We start from the raw sequence: 23485 nt of genomic DNA on the forward strand, positions 1-23485 counted from the left end.
TCTCACATTGTATTGGCTGAAATGCCAACGGTCTTCATAGTCAAAGGAAATTCATTAAGAATCTACAAATGGAGTCATAATAAGAAATTAAGAATGTATACTAGAATGCCTGGCATTTTAATTTGACAGGCTAAAGTAGGTGAATCGCTCACATCCTTCCCAGTGCGTAAAGAGAGAAAATTCTCGTAACAGAGAATTCCCCCAACTTCACCCAACTAATTACTCTTGTATTAATGACATTGATCTCCACATTTTGGCTACCTCCTTTAAGGAGCAATAAATCTGCTCTGCTTTCATTTCTTACAGATTCACTAGCTGTTGTACATATCATTCACTCTTCTACTATGTAGCAAAGTTTACAGAACTCTATCATAAGCTTCATTGTGAAGGTCATATTTTCAGCTCTATCATGCAGGCAATGATATGCTTGCCTCAAACTGCCAACACTGGGAGTGCCTTTGCTTCCCAGAGACATGATCCCCTCACACAACGAGATCTTGCTGCTCTCACTCAGGTTCTGCATAAGCAGTTCCTATCCCTCTAGGATCACCCACAGACGTCTCTGAGAGGCTGAAATAAAATGAATATTTATAGTGCTTCAGTGGCACATTAGACTCAGATCACCTGTTAGATGATGGGTACTGCCCATATTCTATCTGTCACAGATGTGAATACTTCATATGGATAAGTTTAGGGATTTGCTGCTTAATGGACTCTTCATCCCCCAGAGAGTTTCTGATACACATATACCATGTCCCTGAGTGATGGATTTTGCATCTTGATTTCTGAGAAGTGTGACAGATCTGTCAAAGAACAAGTACCTATGGGCAGGCAACTCCCTATGGATTATGCAATTGAGGATGTTCCATCAAAAAGCGCGTGAAATAGATGGTGCTCACAGCAAATGTTCCCAGCCTGCTTGCTTCCTGAACAGCACACAAATTGCTAGTCACTTTGGTTTCCTGAGTGTTCTCCCAAGCTGGAACTTTGCTGATAGTCTTCTCCTGGTCTCTCCACATTCCCTAGCACTTGTATAGCATCCATTAACCAATCAGGGTTACAACTTCTGCCTTCCTGTAAAATGTTTACATAGCTCCCTCACTTCTTGGGAAAAACATGTTTCCAGAGAGGAAAATAAAAGAATTTTAAGATCTCTGGTCTTCTACTGCATGGCCTTCAGATGTCACTGCAAGCTCTTCTAAGAAATGTCTGGAAATTCCCAAATGTAGAAAGACCAGTTTGAGCAAGGAGTCCCCTGCATCCTATTTTCAGAGATCTGGACCAGATTCTCCTTGCCACAGTAACAGTACTGAACTGTGGCATCATTTGGAGCTTCTTGGTGGCCATAAAGGCACTGGTAGCCCTGCTTAATGTTATGATAATGTTATGATAAGCTATGCAAGTGTTTAGGAAACAAACTAATCGCATTTGCAAGAAGGCAACTTTTTCACACAGAACTTACTTAGCTAGTTCAGTTCTTCACAATTAAAAAGAGAAGCAAATAACAAAAACTTTCTCTTTAATGAATTTGATTTTTTAAAAAGTCAATAGCCTCTTCTATTTCACCTTTACTTCCATTTTAACTGTAGCTTAATTTGCATGTATTTATATTGCTTCCAAAGCAATTACCCTAGTTGAAAAAAAATGGCAGAGAAGTTACTCATAAAAAATAATTAAAACTCTTTGATCCTGGAAAGCATCATCCCACAGTCTTCCCAACCATTTTTATATCTACTCCAGACTTTCTCCAGAGCAGGGGCTAATGTAAATACTACAGCTCTGTATTTCCCATATCTACAAAACTGAAAGGAAAAAAAAAGCAGAAAGACTAACTACTGGAGCCATCACTTCCGTCACCTCTTAACTTACTCCTTGCTGCTCCAAAGTGTGATGGCATTTTCCCTGAAGCGCATAACCTGTGACTTTGTGCCAGTGCAGTCCTGTGGCTGCTGCCAAAACTTCCTTTGATTTCAATTGCAGGTCTGTCGGTCTGAGGAATCCATGATCAGACGAGCAGTGTCATGAACAATAAACTGCAGATAATAAAGGAACTGAGCTGATGCAGACAGAGTTGTTCTGTCTGCAGCATTTATTATTTTCTGTTGTTATAAGGAACTGAGGATTCTTAACACATGAAGGAAACTTCAAGGGAATGCAAGATAAAAAAGTGAGAAAATCTGTTCTTGGGTTTTATACAATGGCTTTTCTTCTGTGCCAGGTTTTCTTCTCCCTTTATTTAAGTTGTGAACTGCAAAGGAGAAAAATCAAAACTAAAACTGAAGGAAATTGGCAGGAAATCAAATAAAAGAATGGAGAATTCTTCTTTTAAAAAATAAGTGATTCCAGAACCCACTAAATAAATCCTGGAACTATAACCTGTTTCCTAAATTCAATTACAGGCTAAGAAGTCCTTTGAAAGCACGAAAAGTCTAAACAAGTAATTTCTTTTAGCTCACTGCTACCGCAAGACAGAGTTTATGTGCTTCAGCTTGGGTGCAAGTCAGGTCTTTTTGAGCATGAAGTGGTTTCTTTGCACCTTCGCTGCTGGAAGCCCCACACACATGAAGAAAATTGCACAAACACATTTGGAAATAATAGCAATGTACTGCCATTCCCAGCCAGACTGGGATGAACAAAGCCATCTGGGGGTTTGCTACCCTTCAGACAGATATTATATCCCTAGAATATGCAAAGGTCTTGGATTACCTTGGAAAGGAAAGAATTTCTCTGGATTTTAAGAAAGAAAATTACTCATATGTCACTTATTTCTGAGTCTCAAGTTTAGTAACCTATCCATCTTTGAGATGGACATAAGACAATACACTGAATTTCTTTGACTATGCTCTTTCATCTTCTCATTTTCACTGCTCACAAATTTGGATCCCAGCAGTGATCCTGCATAGAAGCAAGAGGGTGGCTGAGCCAAAGAAATCCCTTTCCTGCCAGTGAGCCACATCCCATCTAAGCATTAAGAACAGCCCAACTAGCACAGATAAAGTAAATGAGAGAATGATAATAAAATCCGTGGAGACTGGAATTTTTTACTTTTCTTTTTGCTCTCCAGGGCAACAGCTGGGGCATATTTTGAGTGCTCCTCAGTTCCTCATAGCTCTTGATGTACTGCTCATCTAGCACATCCCCTGTTCTTCTGGCATGATTCAGTCACGCTTGCCTGACTTGCTTACCTGAGCTAGGCACCAGGGAAGAAGCAGAAGAAGATACGATGCATCAAGGAGTACTTTACTGACTGCAGAGATGAACTGAATCTAAAGAGAGTGGAATAAAATTGGAATTGAACTAGCCTGATGCATGAATATGGTTTTCCCTTGGCATTCCAGGGTTCCCCAGCTTTCTTTCATGACACTATTTTGTACAGCAGCTGCCTAACCCTGACCTGACAAGTCCTAAAAACAGTGAGTAGAAACAGAGAAACTCAGTGGCTAGCATCCTCTGGAAGGATCAGGGGGCAGCTCAGGGAAAGGACCTTGGTGTCTATTTTGAGCTTTCAGAAACTGGGCTGTTGTGGAGGTTTTATTGTGAATTAGAGACCTCCAAGCTTATGGGGTGCTCACCATTTTCTTACTGCATCATCATGATATCTTCAGGGAGCAGTTCTCCAATTCCTACTATTTTAATGCTCTGTGGTCTTCAGATTGTCTTCCATCATCTGAAATCCCCAGTACATGCAATGTAAGATGACAGCTTTTGATGAACCATCATTATATCTTGGCTGGATACCCAGCCTAGTGAATCATGAAACTGCCAAATCTTTTTATTATGAACAATCTCTCAAACTTCAGTGGGAATAATGAAGAAGACAGAACTAAAATTCCTGCTTGGAAATGAACAAATATCTCAAGCTCCACATTTGCTTTAAACAAATTTTGTGACATACAGGAACCATTTAGAAATGGAGATTAGAAGAAAAGCTTCCAAGTTTCTTCTTATTTTCTTTGAGAATAGGGAAGGTTGAACTGGCCTCTCCCCTGACGCATGGTAGCTGCCACATGGACACACAGAGCTGCCTCTCCAAAGCAGATGATGATTAAGACACATCTCCAAGACCCCCACAAGGATGCAATTTCCAGTCTACCTGAAGTCCTGAGACTGAGCATCACATTAAGTCTGATGAGAAAATAACTGAGATTTGAACAAGTCCCAGCAGAGTCACATACCATTGCCTCACTGACTCTCAAATGGCAGCTCAGCACCAAACTTCCTTATGGTTTTCAGAATTTCCACATTGAACCCCTATTTCTACCACCACTCCTTTCCATGGCAGGAAATGTGGTAGGTAGGAAAGGAATGGGCTATCCCACTGAGCTGGAAAGCCTGGTTAATACTCCTTGTTGGGATGTGTGATGCAACAGTATCTGCATGAAGCCTTTTTTGATTTAGCTGGAGGTTTTCAATCTGGCAGAACATGAACAACAGGGCCACTGAGGTCTCTGTTCCACCCCTTCCAGTGCTTGAATACAAGAAAAGCAGTGCAGGCACTGGGAGGACTCTTGATATTTCAAACTGGACAATGAGCAACAGTAATACCATGCTGCATCCATTGGAAATGATGAAATGCTTTTATTTTCCACAATCCCAGTGGTTCAGACTGGGTCTAGGAATTTGGCTTCATGATGTGTAAAATGTCAATATTCCTTTCCAGTTGGGTTGGTCCCAGGGACAGAATGAATGCTTCTGTCTGGCACTGCATCTGATCTAATGGACTCTGTTAGATGGTACAGGATTGTACAAGTCATTCATAAATCAGACAATCCACCTGTGGATAAAGAGGAGATGACTACAGCGCCTCAGTCTACCAGCTTTCAAAGGCTTTATTTTTGTCTGAAGGGCTGACTCTTCACTGGCTTACAGCTGTTCTATTTAATAAAGCAGTGTGTTTATCCACCACTTTGGTCTTTTGGTTTCAAGACCTAAGAAGCAGGGTTTCTATAGGATAAAGGAAAAAAATGGGTTTCTGTAGGATAAAGGGAGCATGTCTTAATTCTTCAGCCAAGACTGAGGATTATGAGACTGTAAATGTTATGAATAAACATAATTTCAGCTGCTTACACAGCTGTACATGCATTACACTGTATGGATACATTTCAGTTCAGAGCTCACAGTATTTCATATTCCAGGCCTGAACTGTGCTGGTGGTCACCTCAGAATTGGTCTGGTTTCTGCACCTGCTGCTCTGGCATTGTTCACCATTCAACAATTGACATAATGCCCCAAATCATCACAGGAAGTTAGAATTTTACAAGAGACATCCAGAAAAGAACAGAAAGCAAATGTTATTCCATGAGAGGGGGACAAAAGAAGGCAACTATTCATCTGTCACACAGTGTAAGAAAGTTACTAATCACATAGATGCATGTACCTACTTTCTACAAAATCCTTGATTCACATGAACAGCAGCCCTGACCATAGCAATTTGTGCTAGTGCATTTGTTTTCACATAGATCTGTGAATTTGTTCCTTCACCCAGGTATCCATGCAGACAAAACCACTATTCCCTATATGTAGCCACAGAAAAAGGAGAAACAATGGCCAACCAGACACATGATCTGAACACAAACAGAATTAACCAAACACAAACAGACTGAAACAAACACAAACACATGGAAACAAAATGTGTAGCTTGTGAAAACAGTCATAAATATTTGTCTTCTCACACAATTCACATTGATGCCTGTTTTTCAGAAATGTTAAAAAATTACATGATCTGGTTGAATTTAAAGATATATTAAGGTATGCTCCTGTTTAAGAGTTCTGCTACTTATTTTGGCAGCTTAAAAAAAAAAAAGTTGTAACTATTCAAATGTTTCTTTCCAACAGAAAAGCCTAATACACATGGTGTGTAAGCCCATACATAGAGATGGAAACACATAAATGCACATACATGACACGTATTCACAACTATACATAAATCTATACATACAGCTGTTACTCTTTTGTGATTTTGCATGTTCATAATTTGTATTTAAAAAGAAACATTTTTAAACAAAGACCAGTTACTTTCACATGGCTGATACTGGAGATTTCTTCAACAGTACTAAGTGGCATTAACTTACATTAATCTTATTTGCATTAGTGCTAAACTTACTACATGATGTCAACTCCAATAAGAGCAAGTGACAGAGCTGAAGGACACTATGCAAGGTGAAATTGTGGGAAGCAAAATAAACAACTTATTTTACACTACAATGAAGCCAAGAAACCTTTTAATTGAAAGTGATTTTGTAAGTTAAAACAGGTCTTACCAAAAATAATTTGTTTTCTACAAAAATACTTCATTCTTTGTCCTGGTGTTTATCTAGAGCATCTGCAGGTAACATAAGCCTGTGCTGCAGGAAAATTATATTAACAGAATCACAGCAATACAGACATGGAAATATCCATCTGTAAATACTGGGATTTAGCCACATAATTTCTTTTGCAAAATCTTTGATACAATCTGTAATTCATACACATAATTTATTTTTGTACTTTCTCATCTCATTATATTATGTTCAGCTAACAGAATCTAAATATTTTGACTTTACATTAGTATTTCTATGGCTACAAAACTATTTTTTTCTATTAAATGGTATCTCTATAGAGTTCCATACGGCAGCTCTACTTTGTTTGAAATACTGGAAAATGCTTTAAAAAATGCTTAGATACCCCCAAAAAAGACTGCGTTCTCAAGGAACAGCTTATGCTTTGGTGTAGTTTTATACATTAAAAGACATAAATTTAATCACCCTATTGCCCAAAGAAATTCCTCTTTTCCTCTCTCTAGTACCAACTATACTTAATAAATGGTAACAAAAGCTGTCAAGTGACACATCTTGCATTTTTAAAAGCCAAAAATAAGGGATAATTCCTGAGACATAATTTATTATTAAATTCTGAATTTCATGCATGAGTGAAACTGCTTTTTATTTAAAAGCAACTATATTAAAAATACAGAACTATTTAAAAATCATATCTTCCATCAAATTTCTATTGACATTTCTTTCAACTTTTAGCTGTCAGATCTCAGAACAAAGTCATTAAAACGTTTAAAACATTTTCAGTGGACTGAATTCCTGCAGAAACCTTTTCAGGTAAAGATTTGCAAATTTAAAGACCAATGTGACATTTTAAAGTGACAGCAATAGCAGCTCCTAACTTACTTAGCCAGTAAGAAATTTCTGCTACATGGATATCCACGATATAAGGAGTACATACAAACAGAGAATAACAATGAGAGCTTTTCCAAAGAAAGTTCAACAATTTCTTAAAAGCAATTAGACCCTCAGTAAGTACCTAAACCAGCCACGATGCTCTGATCACCTGCCGAAGCTGGAAGGATGGGGAGAGCTGTAGCCAATAAAAAGAGCAACTGATGCTCGAGAGTTCTCGGCGAGAGAAGAGAAGCCGGAGGGAAGGCAAAGGGCTGCTGCCGGCGGAGCTGCCGGAGGGACCCGCCTTCCCGTCCGCCTGGGCATCGCCCCCGCACCCCGGGCACGGCACTCGCCGCTCGGGCACTCCTGGGGCTCCTCGCTGCCGCGCCGAGCCGGGCGGTGCCAGCCAGCTTAGGCACGGGTCAGAGCAGCACCCCCGTGCCCCCACCTGCTCCCTGGGCCACCGCGGTCCCGGCAGGTCCCGGCGGGTCCCGGCAGCGCCCCGGGACCCCCGCTCCGGCCCGGCCCGGCCCGCGTTGGCACGGCAGCGCAGCGCTCCGCGGCTCCGGCAGCGCAGCCCGCTCGGGCGGCACGGACGGCGCAGCTGTCGCTTCGCCGCGCTCCGCAGGATCAGGGCCGCCCCGAGACCCCCGCCCGGCCCCTCTTCCCGGCCCCGCTCACCTGCGGGTCCCGCTGCAGCCTCCCCGCGGGCTGGGGATCTGCGGCGCCGGGGGCCCCGCCGCGCCCCTTTCCTCTCCCGGGATGCCGCTAGGACAAGTGCCCGCGGAGCCCTCACCTTACCTCACCTCACCTCACCCCACCGCCGGGGCCGCTCGGCCCCCCAAGAGCTGCGCCGCAGCCCCCGCCGCCGCACCGCCCCGGCACGCCGGCACCCTCCTCCCCCGCCGCGGCTCCCCGCCCAGAGCAGAGCAGAGCAGAGCAGACCCCGGGAAACGCCTACCGCAGCTCCTGCCCCCGACCCCCGCCTCCAGCCAGGCGTCCCCCTCCCCCGGGACCCGCCGCCACCCCGCCCGCGGGGCCCGCAGCCCTGGGCGAGGCAGGAGCGCTCCCGCAGCGGCTGCGGACAGCAGCGCGGGCGAGTCAGGAGGCGGACGGGATTGCCCCTTGTAACGGTACCGTAAACCGAGGAGTTTCTTTTCAAGTTGGGGGGAAAAACACACAAACACACGCACACTGCGAAATAAACAAAACAAAACCATCTCCACAGCCGCCTTTCCTCTTGTCCTTTAGATCCTCTGACAACACATTTGAATACAAGGTTCTTCTAGGAGCTGCAGGTATGGACAAGAACCGCTTAAAATGAAAACTACTGCTTCATAGAAAATACTCGTAGGATAAAAATTAGGACTTTGAGGTACGAAACGATTTGTGGCACAGCTGGTATGTAAAATAAAACCATCAAACGTCTTGTCATAATCAAATACACCCTAAATCTGGACTGGAGACATTGCTTTTGAAAGATGTCGTTCCATATAAATGCCTTTAACGCCTGGTAGAAAATTTTTATGAACGTGTTGACAAATGAAATAACCCGGGTTATTTGATTAGTGTCCATGTAATCTGAATATAGGCTTGTATCAGGAGAAGAAACGTCAACCCTTTAATGCTTTTGAAAGGATGGATTTTCGCTGCAATTAAAGAGTAATCTTATATCAATAATGAGAGCGAACCACTCTCGCCGTGTTCAGCGATACAGGGATTACAGAGGATGAAGTCAAGAGTTTCTGTTCTCCTTTAAAATTCTGCTCGGGCCGAACGGACAACGTTGTTGAGGACAGCGGGGGTTTGGTAGCTGCCCAGCCGCCCTGGAAGCTCTGCATCCTCCCGCCCGCCCAGGAACGGCGCTGGGTGCTGGTGGCATCTCCTAATCCTTCTCGGGAAACACTTGCCGATTTGGGAAGCAGGTGTCAGCCAACTGGGATGGACAATTCCCACTGCACTTCATATCGCAAGAGTTCTTATTTTTTGCAGCCTTTATGCAAATAGCGACAGGAGGTGTAAGAAGGGACAATTAGACGTGGTCACCTGCTTTACGGAGCTTGAACCACTGTGAGACAGTGCGCTGACATAACCTGTGGCCCAGGGAGGGTAAGATCCGCACCTTACAGTCAGCTCCGCTGCTGTTTGGTCTGATTTTCCTTCAAGCAAGACCCGACCAAACGAGCCCAGGCGCCCGAGTCACCGGCCCTGCCTGCCCTGCCCGCTCTGCCTGCCCGCTCCCCTCCTGCGGGCAGAAGCGCTGACACCACACAAAGCTCGCTCCGGCTGGGGACCTGACAGGCCTCCCAGGTGCGTGACAGCCACGGGAGGGGCTCAGGCCGATCGGAAAACCTGTTTTGTTTAAAACAGGAGGCTGTGGTCCCGGGAGGAGGCTCTGCAGAGGCGGCCCGCAAGCCCCCGCAGCGCCCGGCCCTCCGCACAGGGGCTGGAGGAGCAGGGAAGGGGCACTAGCAAAGACGCAGCCCCACATTCCCCATCGTGTTTCTGCCCAGCACTGACCGTGACAGAACCCAGCCGTGTCCTTGCCTTTGCATACGCCCAGCTAGGCATACGTGCCTTAAAATGTGTGCCCCTCGCCGAGCCCTTTGGAGGAAGGAGGCAGATGAGCCAGCCATCTCTCTCTGCAGACTCAGAGGATGTGTCAGAGAGCAGAGAACGGCAGTGCATTATCGGAAAATAGTGATTTTTTTTCTTGGCAGTGCCTAACTTTGCTTTGAAGACTCCCTTGGAGTCTGCCGCGTTATTTTACGAAATAATCTGATATTCACGAGGCACCGAGGGAATCTGACGCTATCAGCATTTTTATTTCGTTTTGAAAGGCCGCGGAGTGCTCGGGGAAGGTCGGCTGCCAGGAGCAGGGCTGGCGAGGGCTCCCGGGGCCCAGGCGGGCTGCGGACACTAGTGGGCACCGGCGAGGCCCTAGCCCGGCGGCGCGGGAGGAAGCAGGGGATTCCTGCTGCTCAGCAGCCTGCTTGCTCATTTTTTGTGAATGTCGCCAGGGAGGATGTGGGTTTCTTCCATTTCTCCATGATCTAAGTAATCGCTGGGTCTCAACTGGCCGGTGCTCAAAAACCTTTCAAGTGGTGAGCTCAAGCAGTGCATTCGGCTTTTAGCTGCGCATAGTTAAACCAGGCGAGCGGCTGAAAAGCGGTGGACCCTCTAATCTTTCCGCGATAAGTCCCCGACCGCCGCCGCGGTTGGGTATGTCTGAACTCAGTCCAGCACAGAACGGGCAACTGAAATCGAGATGCTTTCCCCGAAGTGCAAACTTTATTTCAGACTTGCGGGCGGCAGCCTGCACCGCACAAAACACGCCAAGGCTGCTGGAGGGGGCGCTGGGTGCGACGGGGAAGGGGCTTTACGCCTAGTCCACGCGTGTCCTCGTCGGGCGCAGAGGGAAAGGGCCTGCCGGCTGCGTGGAGCATCCCACTATTCCCCAGCAGAGCCGCACACTCGGGGCGGAGCGGGCAGGGCTCAACGCAGGGCTGCCGTGCGGTGGGGAAACAACGCACACGTCCCACGCCCCAGCGCTTCCCGAGCCCCGCCGCTGGCAGCGGGCCGAGCCCGCCCTGGTGGGCCGTGCCCCCCGCGGGTACCACCTTTGTCGGGGGCGGGAGGTGTCACTTCTTGCTGCTGGCACGTACGCTCGGCTCCCGGCTGGAGCGTTACGGCTCGGCTTCCCGGGTGAAGAGGCCCCGGCGAAGCGCTGGGTATTCGGGGGATGTGCCCGGTGGGGCAGCGCGCCAGCACCCCTCAGGGGATGGATTCCCTCCACCTTGACTCGCGATGGAAGCCTCGCCCCGAGAGAGAAACGTCTAACCCCAACTCTGTCATGCAAAGTGACTCTACTCGCATCCCTCCCCGTGGCTCTTTTCATTAATTAGGGGCTGCAAAGAGTGTGGGGGAGGGGGAAGCGGCTGGAAGCCACTAATTATTCAAACTTTGGAGACAGCATCCAGATGAGCTGGGCCATCTCTTTAGGGCAGCGCTCTGTAACCTGTATGTATCAGGCGGGGGGCGACTATGCTACTGTGCAAAGCCTCCATTAAGAGATTTCATTTCATCATTACTCATCGCCTGCAGGATGTGTCCAGACTCCAGAATGAGTAAAGCAAGATTTCCACGAAGAGAAACAATTTGCTGTGGCACGAGAGGGCCGTGAAAACCTGCCCCTACCCCCGCCCCCAAGCAATAATCTTTTTAATTGCACTCAGCTGCAAACAGATTTTTCCTAAGTGCCCCCTCGCGTTGTCCCCCTATCTCTGGTTTGTCACAGGTTTTTGCAATGACGCCCGTCTCCTACAGCAACTAATTTCTGCCTTGGGAGCTGCCGCCCCTCAGCCCCAACTGTTTCAGGGCTCTATCTGCTCCCGAGCCTGCTGGAAGTAGGCTTAGCAGGACGCGCAGCGATGCTGTGGAATGCAGCTGGGCTGCCCCGGTCCCCGGCTGGCTTCCTTGCCCGCCGCCGGCGGAGTTCCCGGCCCCGCTCCCCGCTGTCCTGCCCCGAGGGCAGTCCGAGAGGGAAGGAGGGAGAAACGCCCGCCCTGTGCCCCGGCGGCGCCGGGCAGTGGTCCCTAACCTCGGTCCCTCGCTCGCAGCAGCCTTTACCATCTCGGTATCCCGGAACAGGAAAGTCCCAGTTCAGCTTGCCCCCATAAGATCCTGTCTCCCTCCTCCCGCTCCCCTCCCTCTGCCCCTTCCTGCCTTTGGCCCTTGCGAGAAGAGCCTCTTCTCTGCTTGCGGGACGGGGCTGAGGCGCTCGGGGCAGCCGCCGGGGCGGCGGGGAATGGGGACTGGGCTCTGGGGACCATCCGCCTGGGCTCAGCCCCCCGCCCGGAGCCAGCGGTCCGGCGCCCCGCGGGCAGGGCTGCCTTGAGCTCTCAGGGCTGGGCTGAAGTTAGTGATTTTTTTTTTTTTTTTTTTTTTTCTTCTTGTTCTGATTTTTTTTTTCTCTCTGCTCTCGGTGCTTCCGAAGTGCCTGTAAGATTTGCAGAGAGAGCGAGAGAGACTCTGTGGGAGGAGAAAGAATTAAGGAAAGGGAAAAGATGGCGAGTTGCTGGAGCAGTGTGGAGAAAGCGGCATTTTTGTGCTGCTTTTTGCTGGCAATGGGGAGCCTAATCTGCTGCGCCCGGCCGGAGAAGGAGGAAGAGCAAGAAGAGCAGCGCTCCTGTCACGGTGCCTTTGATCTCTACTTCGTCCTGGATAAGTAAGTGACAGTCGCATTTAAAAACGTTTATTCACCCTTCAGTGACTCCTTGCAGCAGCAGGGATGTTGTTTCGCCCATCTTCCCGGACGACTTCTGATGCCAGACATGACGTGTGGGGCTCGTTGGGTACTTTTGCTCCCCAAAAATTGCACATTGCCTAAGTGGAGCATTTAGGGGAGCAGTGTGCTTTATGCTGAGCTAGTTGCATATGCAAACCTGGGAAATAGTGTTGCTTTCAGGTTGTAGCGTGTGGGGTGTGGGCCGTGAGTGTTGGATTTGAGGGGATGTTGATCAGTATCCCCAGCACTCCCGGAGTTCTGTGTCAAGACTTGGGCTATGTGCAGAGTTGTCACCTGTGGGACTCAGTAGTGCCAGGAGAGTGCAGACCTACTTAAAGATAACACCAGACTGCTTGTGCTTTTTTACAGATTCACTTATAAGAACAAGGTTTTATAAAACTTGTTTTCTGCTCAGCTTCTTTGGAGTTGTCTAAACCTGTATTTGAGTTACATCTATTAAAAGAGGTTGTCAAATACTTTTCTTTAATACTATGTCAGCTAAACTCAGGTATGGCCAGGGGTTATGATTAAGCTCACATGTGTAGGCATGATTTAGGAAGCACTGGCGAAGCAAGGGGTAAAGTGGTGCAGCCATGTGAAAATGGGTGTTTTTCAGAAGGTACAAATTTCTTTTTCTTCTGGTGTACTGCCCTGGCCTGACAGAGGGTTAAAGCCAAGGGTTTAACTCAAGGAGTAAATTGTTAGTATCCCCCAGTGTGATGGCTGTGTTATCTAATACATCCTGGGCTACCTATGTGACAGGGTATTATGAAAGATGCAAGACTTCTTCATGATTCTTGCCCACAAACCAGGTATGAAGTCTGCATTTTTCTATTTCCCAGCTTGGAGAACTGGTCAGTCCATAAGGCCTTCTGCACAGCCTACACGAGGCGAAAAATCACTATCACTCAGTATGTGTATTTATGTATTCAAGAAGGAAAAAAGTATCATTAACTAGTGATTCTTTTTTAAAGCAAAAGAAGCTGAAGATCAAAGGCATTTTGCCTTTCTAAAAGATACACTAGGATACCATGTGATCATTGTTTTGTTTTTCTTTTGCTTAGAACTTGTTCCTGAAGTAACCTTTGTGTCTAGAAAGAGCTCTGAGGGGGGCCAGTGTTATTTCTCAAATTCATTCCTGCCGGGCTTCCTAGAAGTGATGGGTGCTGTCATTCTGCCCAGTTCCCACATTGAATTCCCTGTAACAATGAATGTTGGTGATAGCAGAATGGGTTCTCCCTCTTCTGTAGTACAATTTCATTGTTACAATGACACTGAGTACTCCTAGCAGTCATAACACACTGCCCCATGCTACTTTTTATCTATATTTCAAAAAGCACTTTATTGGCTGTGCTGTTACCATTCATATTGTATTTCGGGAAATAAAAGCAGAGAAGAGAGCAGTTTCCTCGGAGATACTGATCTTCAAGCAGTAGGAAGTTGATGATGTAAGCAAGTTCCCTTCCAGTACTCTGGACCTGAAATAATATGTTTTCTTTTAGCAAGCCACAGGTATTTTATTTTGTTTCAGGTGCTGTCTACTCATAACAGTGGTCCACTGGAAACTGGACCTGATCATGGCTGAAGTAAAAAGTCAGGCATTTGGGTTCCAGTGGGCGAACTCTCTTTGGCTTCAGTTGCAAACTGAGTCTTTATGAGCTTTGAGAGTTATACCAAAGAGTTCCTCTTCGGTGAAAAGCTATGTTAAGTGTTACTTGGGCCACTGGGTGGTTTTAGAATCTATCCCTACTCCTACCCAGTCTGTGACAATGTGGTGGCAAAGCTGCTTTTGGTCTCAATCAGACTGCATTACAATCCATATGGGAAATATTAGAGCACCAGATCTAATAGGAGTCATAGGTCCCATGCTGGCTGAGGGTGTATTTATCCCAGCTGTGTTCTGTGACATCTGGCACAACACAAGGGGCTTTATGGAGGCAGGGAGGACTGACGGAGTGGATGGACTCTGGATCTTGGGACAGTTCATCAGGAAGGAACTAGGCAGTGTTTAGAATTCATTAGCATTGAGAAAGGTCGTGGTATTTCAGGTAGGGAGGAGGCAGGAAACCAGTCAGAAGCAGCTGGTAAATCTGTAAATGCAGTGGACAATTTTTAATTTTTTTTAGAATTGGATCCATGCTGACGTATATCTCTGAAGAATTCTGCCTCTAATTTCTAATGGGAGAAACCCCAGAAAAACCCAGCCATACACACCACAAAGTATCCCCATGTGGCTTGGGGATTGCCTCCCTTTGTTGGTGCCCTGCCAGTCTGGAGATAGATGCATTCAGCCTTAGTTAACTGTCTAACTGGCATTAAAGTACTGTTTCTGTGAAAGCACCAGGCTTTAGTCCTGCGACCCTGTAGTGAGCTGAATGACAGTTCTTGTCTCTAAAGCCAGCCTGGGTGAACCAAAATGACTTCAAGTCTGATTTGCTTTGCTTCCCAATAGAAAGATGCAATCTCACATCAGTAGGAGGCAATTTGGAAGAAGACAAACCTTTCTCTTCATGCATTGTGTGTGTTACTGCAATGACTTTATTGGGGCATGATTTTTTCTTTTCATTCTGCCAGACAAAGTCTGTGGGGATTTAATCCTGCAGGCAACAACCATCAGATGGAAAAGATCATCTTCTGGTTAAGTTATTGGTATAATATATATGCTGCCAATTAGAAAAAAGAAACTTGCTGTTTCCTTACAGCTTTTCTCTGCCTGAAGTTGACTGCAGCCCTTTCTGTAAACTCCACAGGATAGGCAAGATCAGAGCCATGCCACTAAGCCTTAGATGCCCAAAAAGCTGGCATGACAAAAGGGAAAAGCAGCATGTGTGGGAGGGAGACCAGGCATCATCCCCAGGATTGTTTCACCATGCCAGAGCCACATTAGGACTTCCTTGTCTCTGGGGATGTTTAAATGAGGAAATCTCCTGAAGCTGTGAGGACTGGACATTTGCTGGCTGCAGAGATGGCTGCCTAGAGTCTGCAATCTTGTGCTGTCTCTGTGTTTTGCTTTATGAGTTATGCAGGCTTGAGCTTGTTTGGAGGCGTAGTGGAAGACTTTAAAGTATCATAATGAAGCAGGAAAAATTTGTCTGTTTGCAGCTAAATCACCCTCTGCATGAGGTAAGGCAGTACACATTGCAGTTGGCACACCCACCTCTCCTTTGGCATGTGGTAAGATCATGTCACTTGTGATAGCAAAGATCTCATTTTCACCCTTAAACAACGTGAAAAATGCTTAAGCCAGACATAATGGGTTGTTGGGTAGTTCTTACTTGCTTTGGTTGCTTCATTTGCTTAGGTTGTCCCAGTGCACAAAGAACTTGTTTCAGTCCCATCTCAAACTGTGGAGGACAGGCCCTGATAGGGGTTTGATTGCTTGACCATCAGGTTTTGTAGTGACATGCTTGTGCTTGAGAATGTAAATAACTCCCTTTCATCCTGCCCTGCTGTTAATATCCAGCTGTTGTTTGTAATCATACTGAATTGCACTTCCAGAGAAGAAAGGATGACTGACCCCTAGTGTTTCCTAATTATAACAATGTCTGGTAGCATCATTATGATTGTTTATTAATGCAAAAAATAGAAACCCTTTTAAAGTAAGGGCTTATACTTAGCATAAATATCTGCTGCTGGCAATGCTTGACCTGACAGGTTTGAGCTGCAGAGCTATCTGTGTTGTAATTTGCCAAATATGAAGCAATTTCTTGATTATTTTTGACTGTGAGATAGACAAAAGTAGTTTCTTATTTTTCCTATTTGGGATGTTTGCTAAAATTGTTTGGATTTTGAGGAAAAATGAGCTGCACAGACTTGGGAAAATGTTTCCTTTTTCTACAGCACAGGTCGTGGCAGCAGGAATGTATTGATAAAGTCTTGGCTGGTTTTCTTGGATTATAGCTGATATGTTGGAGAGTTTGGCTTAACTACACTTTCTCCACTCCCCACCTTCTTTCTGAATTTCTGTATAGTGCCTCTTTGACTCTTTGGGCCCACAACAATATTGCTTTTCACCTCAATTTTACTTTGTCTGGTGTGCTTCCAAGAGCATCTGTGTCACCAACAACTTTGGTAAAGACATCAGTACAACTTGCCCAGTCTCTCACTTGTACTCCATTCTGCCTCTCTTTAAACTTGGTAAGCCTTGCTGCAGAGGTGAATGTTGCTGGTGGGAAAGAGCAAAACCTCTGATTAGGTGGGAATTAGCTACCCTGTCCAATATCCTTCCTGATTTTGTTTTTTGGGTCTGCACTCCTCCTCAACTTGCCCTTGAAAAGGCAGTTTTGTAGGGGTAGGAAGTGTCAGGAGGGAAACAGGTTGATCCTTCCTGATTTGCTTCAGGCAAGCCAAAAGCTTTCAGAAAAAAAGCACTTCAGGAGCTGCTATTTGAGGTCACCTTCTATAATTTTAAGACAACTAGAGGGAATTGCTGATCTCCACATACCTTGTTTTCTTTACAATATGCCATATTTAAAGCAAACAAAGAGCATTTGGTAAATACATGATTTGCTCCCCCCCTCAAGTTTTCCTTGCCAATGATTTGAATGAATTTAGCACTCATGAATTACAAGTGCTAGTGAGAACAAGTATTTTTTGCCTCAGGGTCTCACTGCAGCCCTCTTCTTCTTTTTCCTGCCCCACATAGTCCCAGCCTAAGATCGTTAGGCTGGAGCTGGACCCATGGGAACTTCTGCAGCTTCTCTCTCCATCCTATCTCAGTCCACTGCCATTCTATGTGCTGATTTTGCTCAATGTGTGGGGAGGGGAAGAGTGGCTAAATAACGTTGTTGTGGTTGAAAATCAGACTGCTGGCAAAAATAGGTGTCTGAACACATGTTCTATCACCTAACTTAGTTAAGTTCAAAAAGTTTGACTGACTTAAACCACTGCTGAACTGTTTCTTTTGAGTAACAATATCTACCTGCTGCAGCCAGACTTCAGTTCATTGTAAGATGTAGAACCTGATGCAGGTCAGCTGAGAGGAGTTGCTATCTGAACAAAAGTATCAGCTTTGTTCCTTTGATAGCAGTGATTTCTCTGTGTGTATTTAAAGGTGGTTGTCTGTCTTCCTGCTTTGCTGTCTAACTTCCCTTGCTTATAATTTGACCACATCATCTACATGACACCTCTCATAATCTCCAACTGCCTGTAAGCAAATTTTTTTTATTGTTTTCAAAACATAATCTGTTGGTATTTTGCCTTTCTGTCTTTCTTTGTTGTGGTTATATTGGAGCCAGTGCTGTGATTTGCTTACAACCAGGTATAATTGCTTGGAATGTTCCAAAGCAATTTTTACTCTATTTCAGACATACCTATGATATTTTAACCAGGTTTTATTTGTTTGTATTTTGTCTGATATTTTTCTGCCAGCTTTGACTTCTGTCAGGAAAAAAGAAATATTCAGGAAAACCAATTCTTCCTTCAGTCCAAGAAAAAAATCCTTTATTAAACACAAGGCAAAGCTAATGGGTAATGATTATTTGACATAAAACATGTACAGTTAACAGGAAGAAAGAGCCATGGCAGCTTGTCATTTGCAGTCTATTTATGCATGTAACTAAATCTGATTTATTTGGGGCTTGAGCCAAGGAAGTAAACCGTAAGATTCCCACTGACCTAGGATTTTTATTTGTATGTTCAGTGATTGAGAATTTCATTACTTTTGTCTGGGCTTGTAGGCCAAATTCACCGTTGTGAATTGTGAATTTGTATGAGGGTTAGTAGGACTGAACCTTCTAATCTCAAATGCAGAAATGAATTGATTCCTGTGAGGTATTAACAGCTCAAGAGTTGCATTATCCCTGCTCCCGGCTATCATTTGCACCGTGTTAAGGGTGCTGCAGCATGGCTGGGATTGTGTGCCCTGCTCTGCTCCCTGTGTTGTGCTGAAGAGCACCAGGATGCTGAGAGTGGCTCTTCTTGCCCTGCTGCTGCTCAGAGCATCTCCAGAGCTTTACAGGGAGCTCTGAAGTGGTTGAATGCAGTGTGAGCATGGCTTCTGAATTTCGCTTTGTGCCATGCTGTTGGGTGAGGGACTTAGCAAGAGCTATAGTGTAGCACTAGGTGGACAGGATTTGGGAATTAGATGGATGACTGTAGGATCAAAGGGCAATGTTTTGAGGCCTGGTTTCATAGAAGTCTGTAATATTGTTACAGACTTTATTTGTAGCTTTGTAGCACAATAGCAAGCTATGAAATTAATGAGTTTGATCATGAAACCTTTTGGATTCAAGCATTTTGGGTCATGACGCTGGGTCAGATGCTGGCCTGGGATTAAAACCCATTTTGCAGTCACTTCTCTGCATCTTCCCCTCCCCATTTCAGCCCTTGCCTTGTCCATTACAAGTACTCTGAAGCAAGGACTGTCTCGGAATGGCTGTCTCTGCCCATGTTTCTAATTGCCTCTAGAGCAGATGATAGAAACTAGTCCTTCCTACCCTGGATGAATCACCCAGTCAAGGTCCCTTCCATGCTTGGAAGATGCATTGTTTGAGAGAACAGGATTCTTGTCACTTTGAATGCTGTGGTGGCTCAGAAGGGAGCAGAGGGGTGGATGAACACTCAGGCATGCGTGTCTGAAACCACAACAAGCTACATGCCCCAGGGTTTGCTTTTATTGCAGAGCCATTATTAGCCATGTGCAAGAATTCTGTTGTCTGCAGTGTGGTTGTAACCACAAAGAGCTCTTCAAATAACAGTGTCACATTTATATGCAGTGGGCTATGTACAGGGCCACCGGTAGCTCAAGGAGGTAGAGACTTACAGGGACCTACAAACTTAATAGTCTTGTACTCTCCTGACACCATATCCAGACTAAACCCAGCATCAGTAATAATGTTTTTTACTTGCTTCAGGATGTCTGGAATTGCTGCTTTCAGCTACTCTCTAATGGAGGCAAATGGGCATGGGGTGTGTGTATGTGGAGCAGGACAAGGGGCAGCTCTGTGCTTTCAAGGGGTTTCACTCTGTCACTTTCAGCAGGGATGAAAGGCTTTAGGTCCTGCTGCCTTCTCTGTGTACATATGGTAATAAAAATATTTACTGTTTGGGAAGTGTTAGGGTTTTAACTTTCACTGTAAAACTGCATGACTGCTGTTTATTGCACTGGGTTAATCTCTATGTGCTCCTGACTGAATTCAGTGTTAGCTGTGAATCTCATGTGCTCCAGGACAGACACAACTGGCCCTCCTGCTATTTTACTGCTGAACTGACTGGGCTGAGAGTGGCACCCTTATGCCAGGGTTGTGCTGCTTCATTTCTCTAGGCTCCAGCTTCCACTGCTGCTGGAAGCCTGATAGGAAAGAAGAGAAAGTTTCCAATCTGTCTTGCTTTTGGTCTTCACAAATATTGAAATCCTTCGGACTGGATAGACACAATTCTAACATGCTCACAGTTTTTATGCTGACACAGAGCTCTGCTAAACCAGAAGGAATCACTCCAAAGTTGGCAGGAGCAGAATCAAGCTTTGGAATCACATCACTTCCTTCCACCCCCAGAAATATTCACTGACCTCCTCTCTTCCCCTCCCATCAAGCAGTAGCAATGTGAAATTAAGGAAAACAGCAGCAGCAGGAGCTGCGGCAGCAGCTGTTCCTCCGAGCCCAGTATGATGAGGCTGGGAGGACATTCTTTTCTGTGTTGTGGTTTGCTGACTTTTCTCTTTGTCTCGTGTGTAATAGGAACAGAGCTCATGGAGCAGGGAGCATGCTTAAAGCAAATGGCTTCTGTGGGGTGTTTTTTTTTTTTTTAACTTCACTTGTGCTGAATTCTGGTCCCAATTGCATAGGTATAAACCCAGGGAAATTCTGCTACTTCTCTGGTCCTGCTCCAGATTGACCTCAGTGAAAGTAGCAGCAGAAATAGGCTCTGAGATGCTTTCTGGAGCATTTCAGCTGCCTGCAGCAGCTGTTTATTGTGGTATACTTTCCTTCACCGTAAGAATTATGTCACCTCTGAGGGCTGAAGTCTCACTGTCCTGCTTGACTCTGAAAGGCTTGTCAGCTATGGGTCACCATCCACAGAGGTTTTGGGCTTGTGATTCCCCACTTCTTTGCAGAGAACATTAGGCTGGCTGGGCTTCTTCAGCAGAGAAAGTACAGGGAGGAAGGCCAGGGTGGAGGCAGCCTTTGATTGATGTGAGGGGCTGAACCAGGTAGCTGATGGCTGAAAGCAGGAAATTTCTGAGGTGTGAGGCTGCAAGGTGGATCTGGCTGCAACACAGGCTTTCTGTTTGCAGATAGCCTCAGTGCTGTCCCTGTGGCCCCGCTGGTACAATCCTCCACAACAGGATACGTAAGATTCCCTGTCTGCATCACTTCCTCATGGCTTGTCCCAGTTGCTGATGGGGATGGATGAGTGTGTGTTGCACCCCAGTGCTTTTTCTGCACGGTGCTGATCTTTAATATGCTTCATTCATTGTCCTAATCTGACCCAGCCACAAAGGGCAGCAAGTTAGTTTATGCTGACAGCAACAGTGATTCTGCCATGTGAAAGATAAGATTCCAAAGGCAGTGAAATGGCTCAGGATTTTCAATAGTGTGGGGCAGTTCTGTTTGTCAGTGTTGGAACTCTCATTTGATGGCATTTTACAACTTAGTATATAATGCAGCAAACATTTTATTGTTGTAATTTTTTGTTTAATCTTCCATTAAAACTGCCACTGCTGGTGGTATGGGGTCAGGCCTCTGGGGCAACAGATGAAACTATCAGGCTAAATCCAAGAAGTCTCCAAAACATATATATACACATATATATGAAATTACAAATAAAAGTCCTTTACAAACAGGGGTATTTAGAGGGAAGCTTGTGTGGCAGGGAGGGGAAATCAGGTTCTTGTATAAGCCAGGCCACTCCCACTGGTGTTCATGAGGGGTTTGGCATGACTGGCACTGGTGGCCTTTAGGCACCATTTGCAGTGGGAGATGACACCTGGGCTTGGAGGAGTGGGATAGGGAACGTGCTTAAGTGCTGACCAATTCACTGGTACTTCCTCCATGGGATTTTGAAACTGACTTTCATGCTAGTATTTTTGTCTGGCCTTGACATTTCCCTGTTGATAGACTGGGACACTTCTGACACTTCCCAGCTGGAAAGCAGCATGTGGGTGCAGAATTCCTCTTAGGGGTGAAGGACACCACTGCTGTGCTGAAGTCACTCTGCTCTGCAGGGCTGTAGCTCAGTGATGTAGAGCTGGGCACTCTGAGAGCACAGTACACTTCCTGTGAGGACCAATCCGTGACAGAGACCTCCCTAGCTCTTCAGGGGTGGGTGCTTCTTGATTTATTACAGTCAATTCTCAGTCTTGCTGGCTGTACCCTTTCCAAGAAGAAACAAGAAGTAATTCTGACAGTCCTAAGAAGGTAGTGGGAATGTTGGTTTGTTGCAGTTCAAAAGAAAATTCGCTGCTACTTTTTTCTTTGGATTGCATCAGTGCCTCTGCAGCTGGCAGTAGAAATTTGATACCTCATCTAAAATAGGTCAGTCTTTTCCAAGTAAGGATCTATGGCTATTCTGTGTAGGGAATTGACTTCATTGAAAATTTTAGGAGTTTAATTTAAGTCAGATGGCAAGCTCAGAATGAAATTGACAGTGTCAGCTTCAGAGGGGGGAAGAATTAAAAAAAAATTGGGAGCTATAGATGCATCTTGGATAGATTCAAGGAAAATCTTTGACTTCATCATGTTTAGAGATTTAGCCTGGGACTTTCATAAAAATCCTGGAGAACTGCAGGTGTTAAGATTAATTTGATAATAGTGCTAGCACCTTTCATTGGTGCTGTTCACAAATGACAAACATGCTGTTGCATAGCACATATAAACTGGGGACTGCAGAGGATCCAGACCCGTGGTTTGAGCAGTCCCTGGTGTTTTGTTGCCTTCCCTTGGTGCCTGGAAATCTCTTCATTCTTTGATCATCAGTTTATTCTGTGAATGAATCACCAGTTCCCCAGAAGAGCAGGATGAAAGCACAGGGTTACACAAGCCAATTTGTTCTAGCTGATGTACTTCAGGAGACTCCTTTGGTCCTTGTCCCTCTATCTTTGCTCTTCTCCACTCCACCAGCACTGCTGTAGGGCAGGCAGTGCCATCCTGCATGGCACATGTGGGTTTCTGTGCCTGACATACGAGGGCAGGAGTGACTGGCACAGGACCACTTGGAAAGCCCATAGTAGAACTGAGAATTGTAATAAGTAATTGTTTTCTCATGTTTACCCAAAAAAAGGCCTGACAGCAGTTAGAGGAATACTACTGCATTATAGTTGTTAAATTTCAGAACTTTTTGATTAGTTCTGCATCTAAACCCCAGTGATTTTGTGTATATTCCATAGTTTCATTTATCTCTTTTTATCTGCCTAAGGCACCTGATAGATGAGTTTGGCAAGCAAGGAAAGCAAATGGGTCATTCTTTCATAACCATGGTCCTAGGGAGGGCTTTTTAAGAAAATCACGTTCATGCTTTGTAGCCTTTTTAATGTCTTGAAAGTGTATGGCGTAGATTAACATGGTAGAAATTGATAATTAACTGTAGAGCTGCTGTATGCAAGGCTCTGAGGTCTCAGTCCCATCAGACTGTGGGGGTCCCTGATAAGACTTGGCAGGAAAAAGACAGGGAGTGCCAGTAATGTAGTTTTATATAATAGAAATTAATGTCTAAGTCTTCTGCATGTAACTAAGTTGCCTAAGTTTTCACAGGAAATCCATAATGGAGCCAGGGTTTGACTGTCCAGGACATTAGTCCGGCAAATCAGCCAAGAGTACTGCATTTCCCTTCAGAATTATTTCAAAAGCTTTCTCTTTTGAAACAAACAGTAATTTATGGAAACATTCTCCCACTCATTCTGGGAGAATAGATCAGTTAAGATTTTCTGTGTGGCTGCAACAGCAGAGCTGTGCTCTAGGAAAGTAAATAATCTGCTAGCAGATAATTTAATGAAGTCAAATAAAATTAATTAAACCAGAAGAAAATATTTATATTTTATACTATAAAAGGAAAAAAAGCAAATGGAAGCATTACTGAGCTGGTTTCAAAATTTTATAGTAAACCATTTCGG

The 23485-nt window shown here is 45.3% G+C and overlaps 1 protein-coding gene across 2 annotated transcripts in view; it reads left to right on the plus strand.

Annotated features, from left to right (window-relative positions):
• Positions 1-10821: 10821 nt before the first annotated feature.
• The window catches only part of ANTXRL (ANTXR like), a 58641-nt gene continuing 45977 nt past the window's right edge, over positions 10822-23485 (plus strand). Inside the window, exon 1 of one of the 2 annotated variants that reach the window (XM_085065347.1) lies at positions 10822-12375. In XM_085065347.1, the coding sequence (XP_084921473.1) occupies positions 12215-12375 (161 nt within the window). In that variant the 5' untranslated portion in view covers positions 10822-12214. The remainder of the gene's footprint in view (positions 12376-23485) is intronic. The other variant, XM_085065346.1, reaches the window with a different exon arrangement.

Source organism: Lichenostomus cassidix, chromosome 6 (genome assembly GCF_008360975.1).
Source record: "Lichenostomus cassidix isolate B80296 chromosome 6, HeHo_3.0, whole genome shotgun sequence".
NCBI lineage: Eukaryota > Metazoa > Chordata > Aves > Passeriformes > Meliphagidae > Lichenostomus > Lichenostomus cassidix.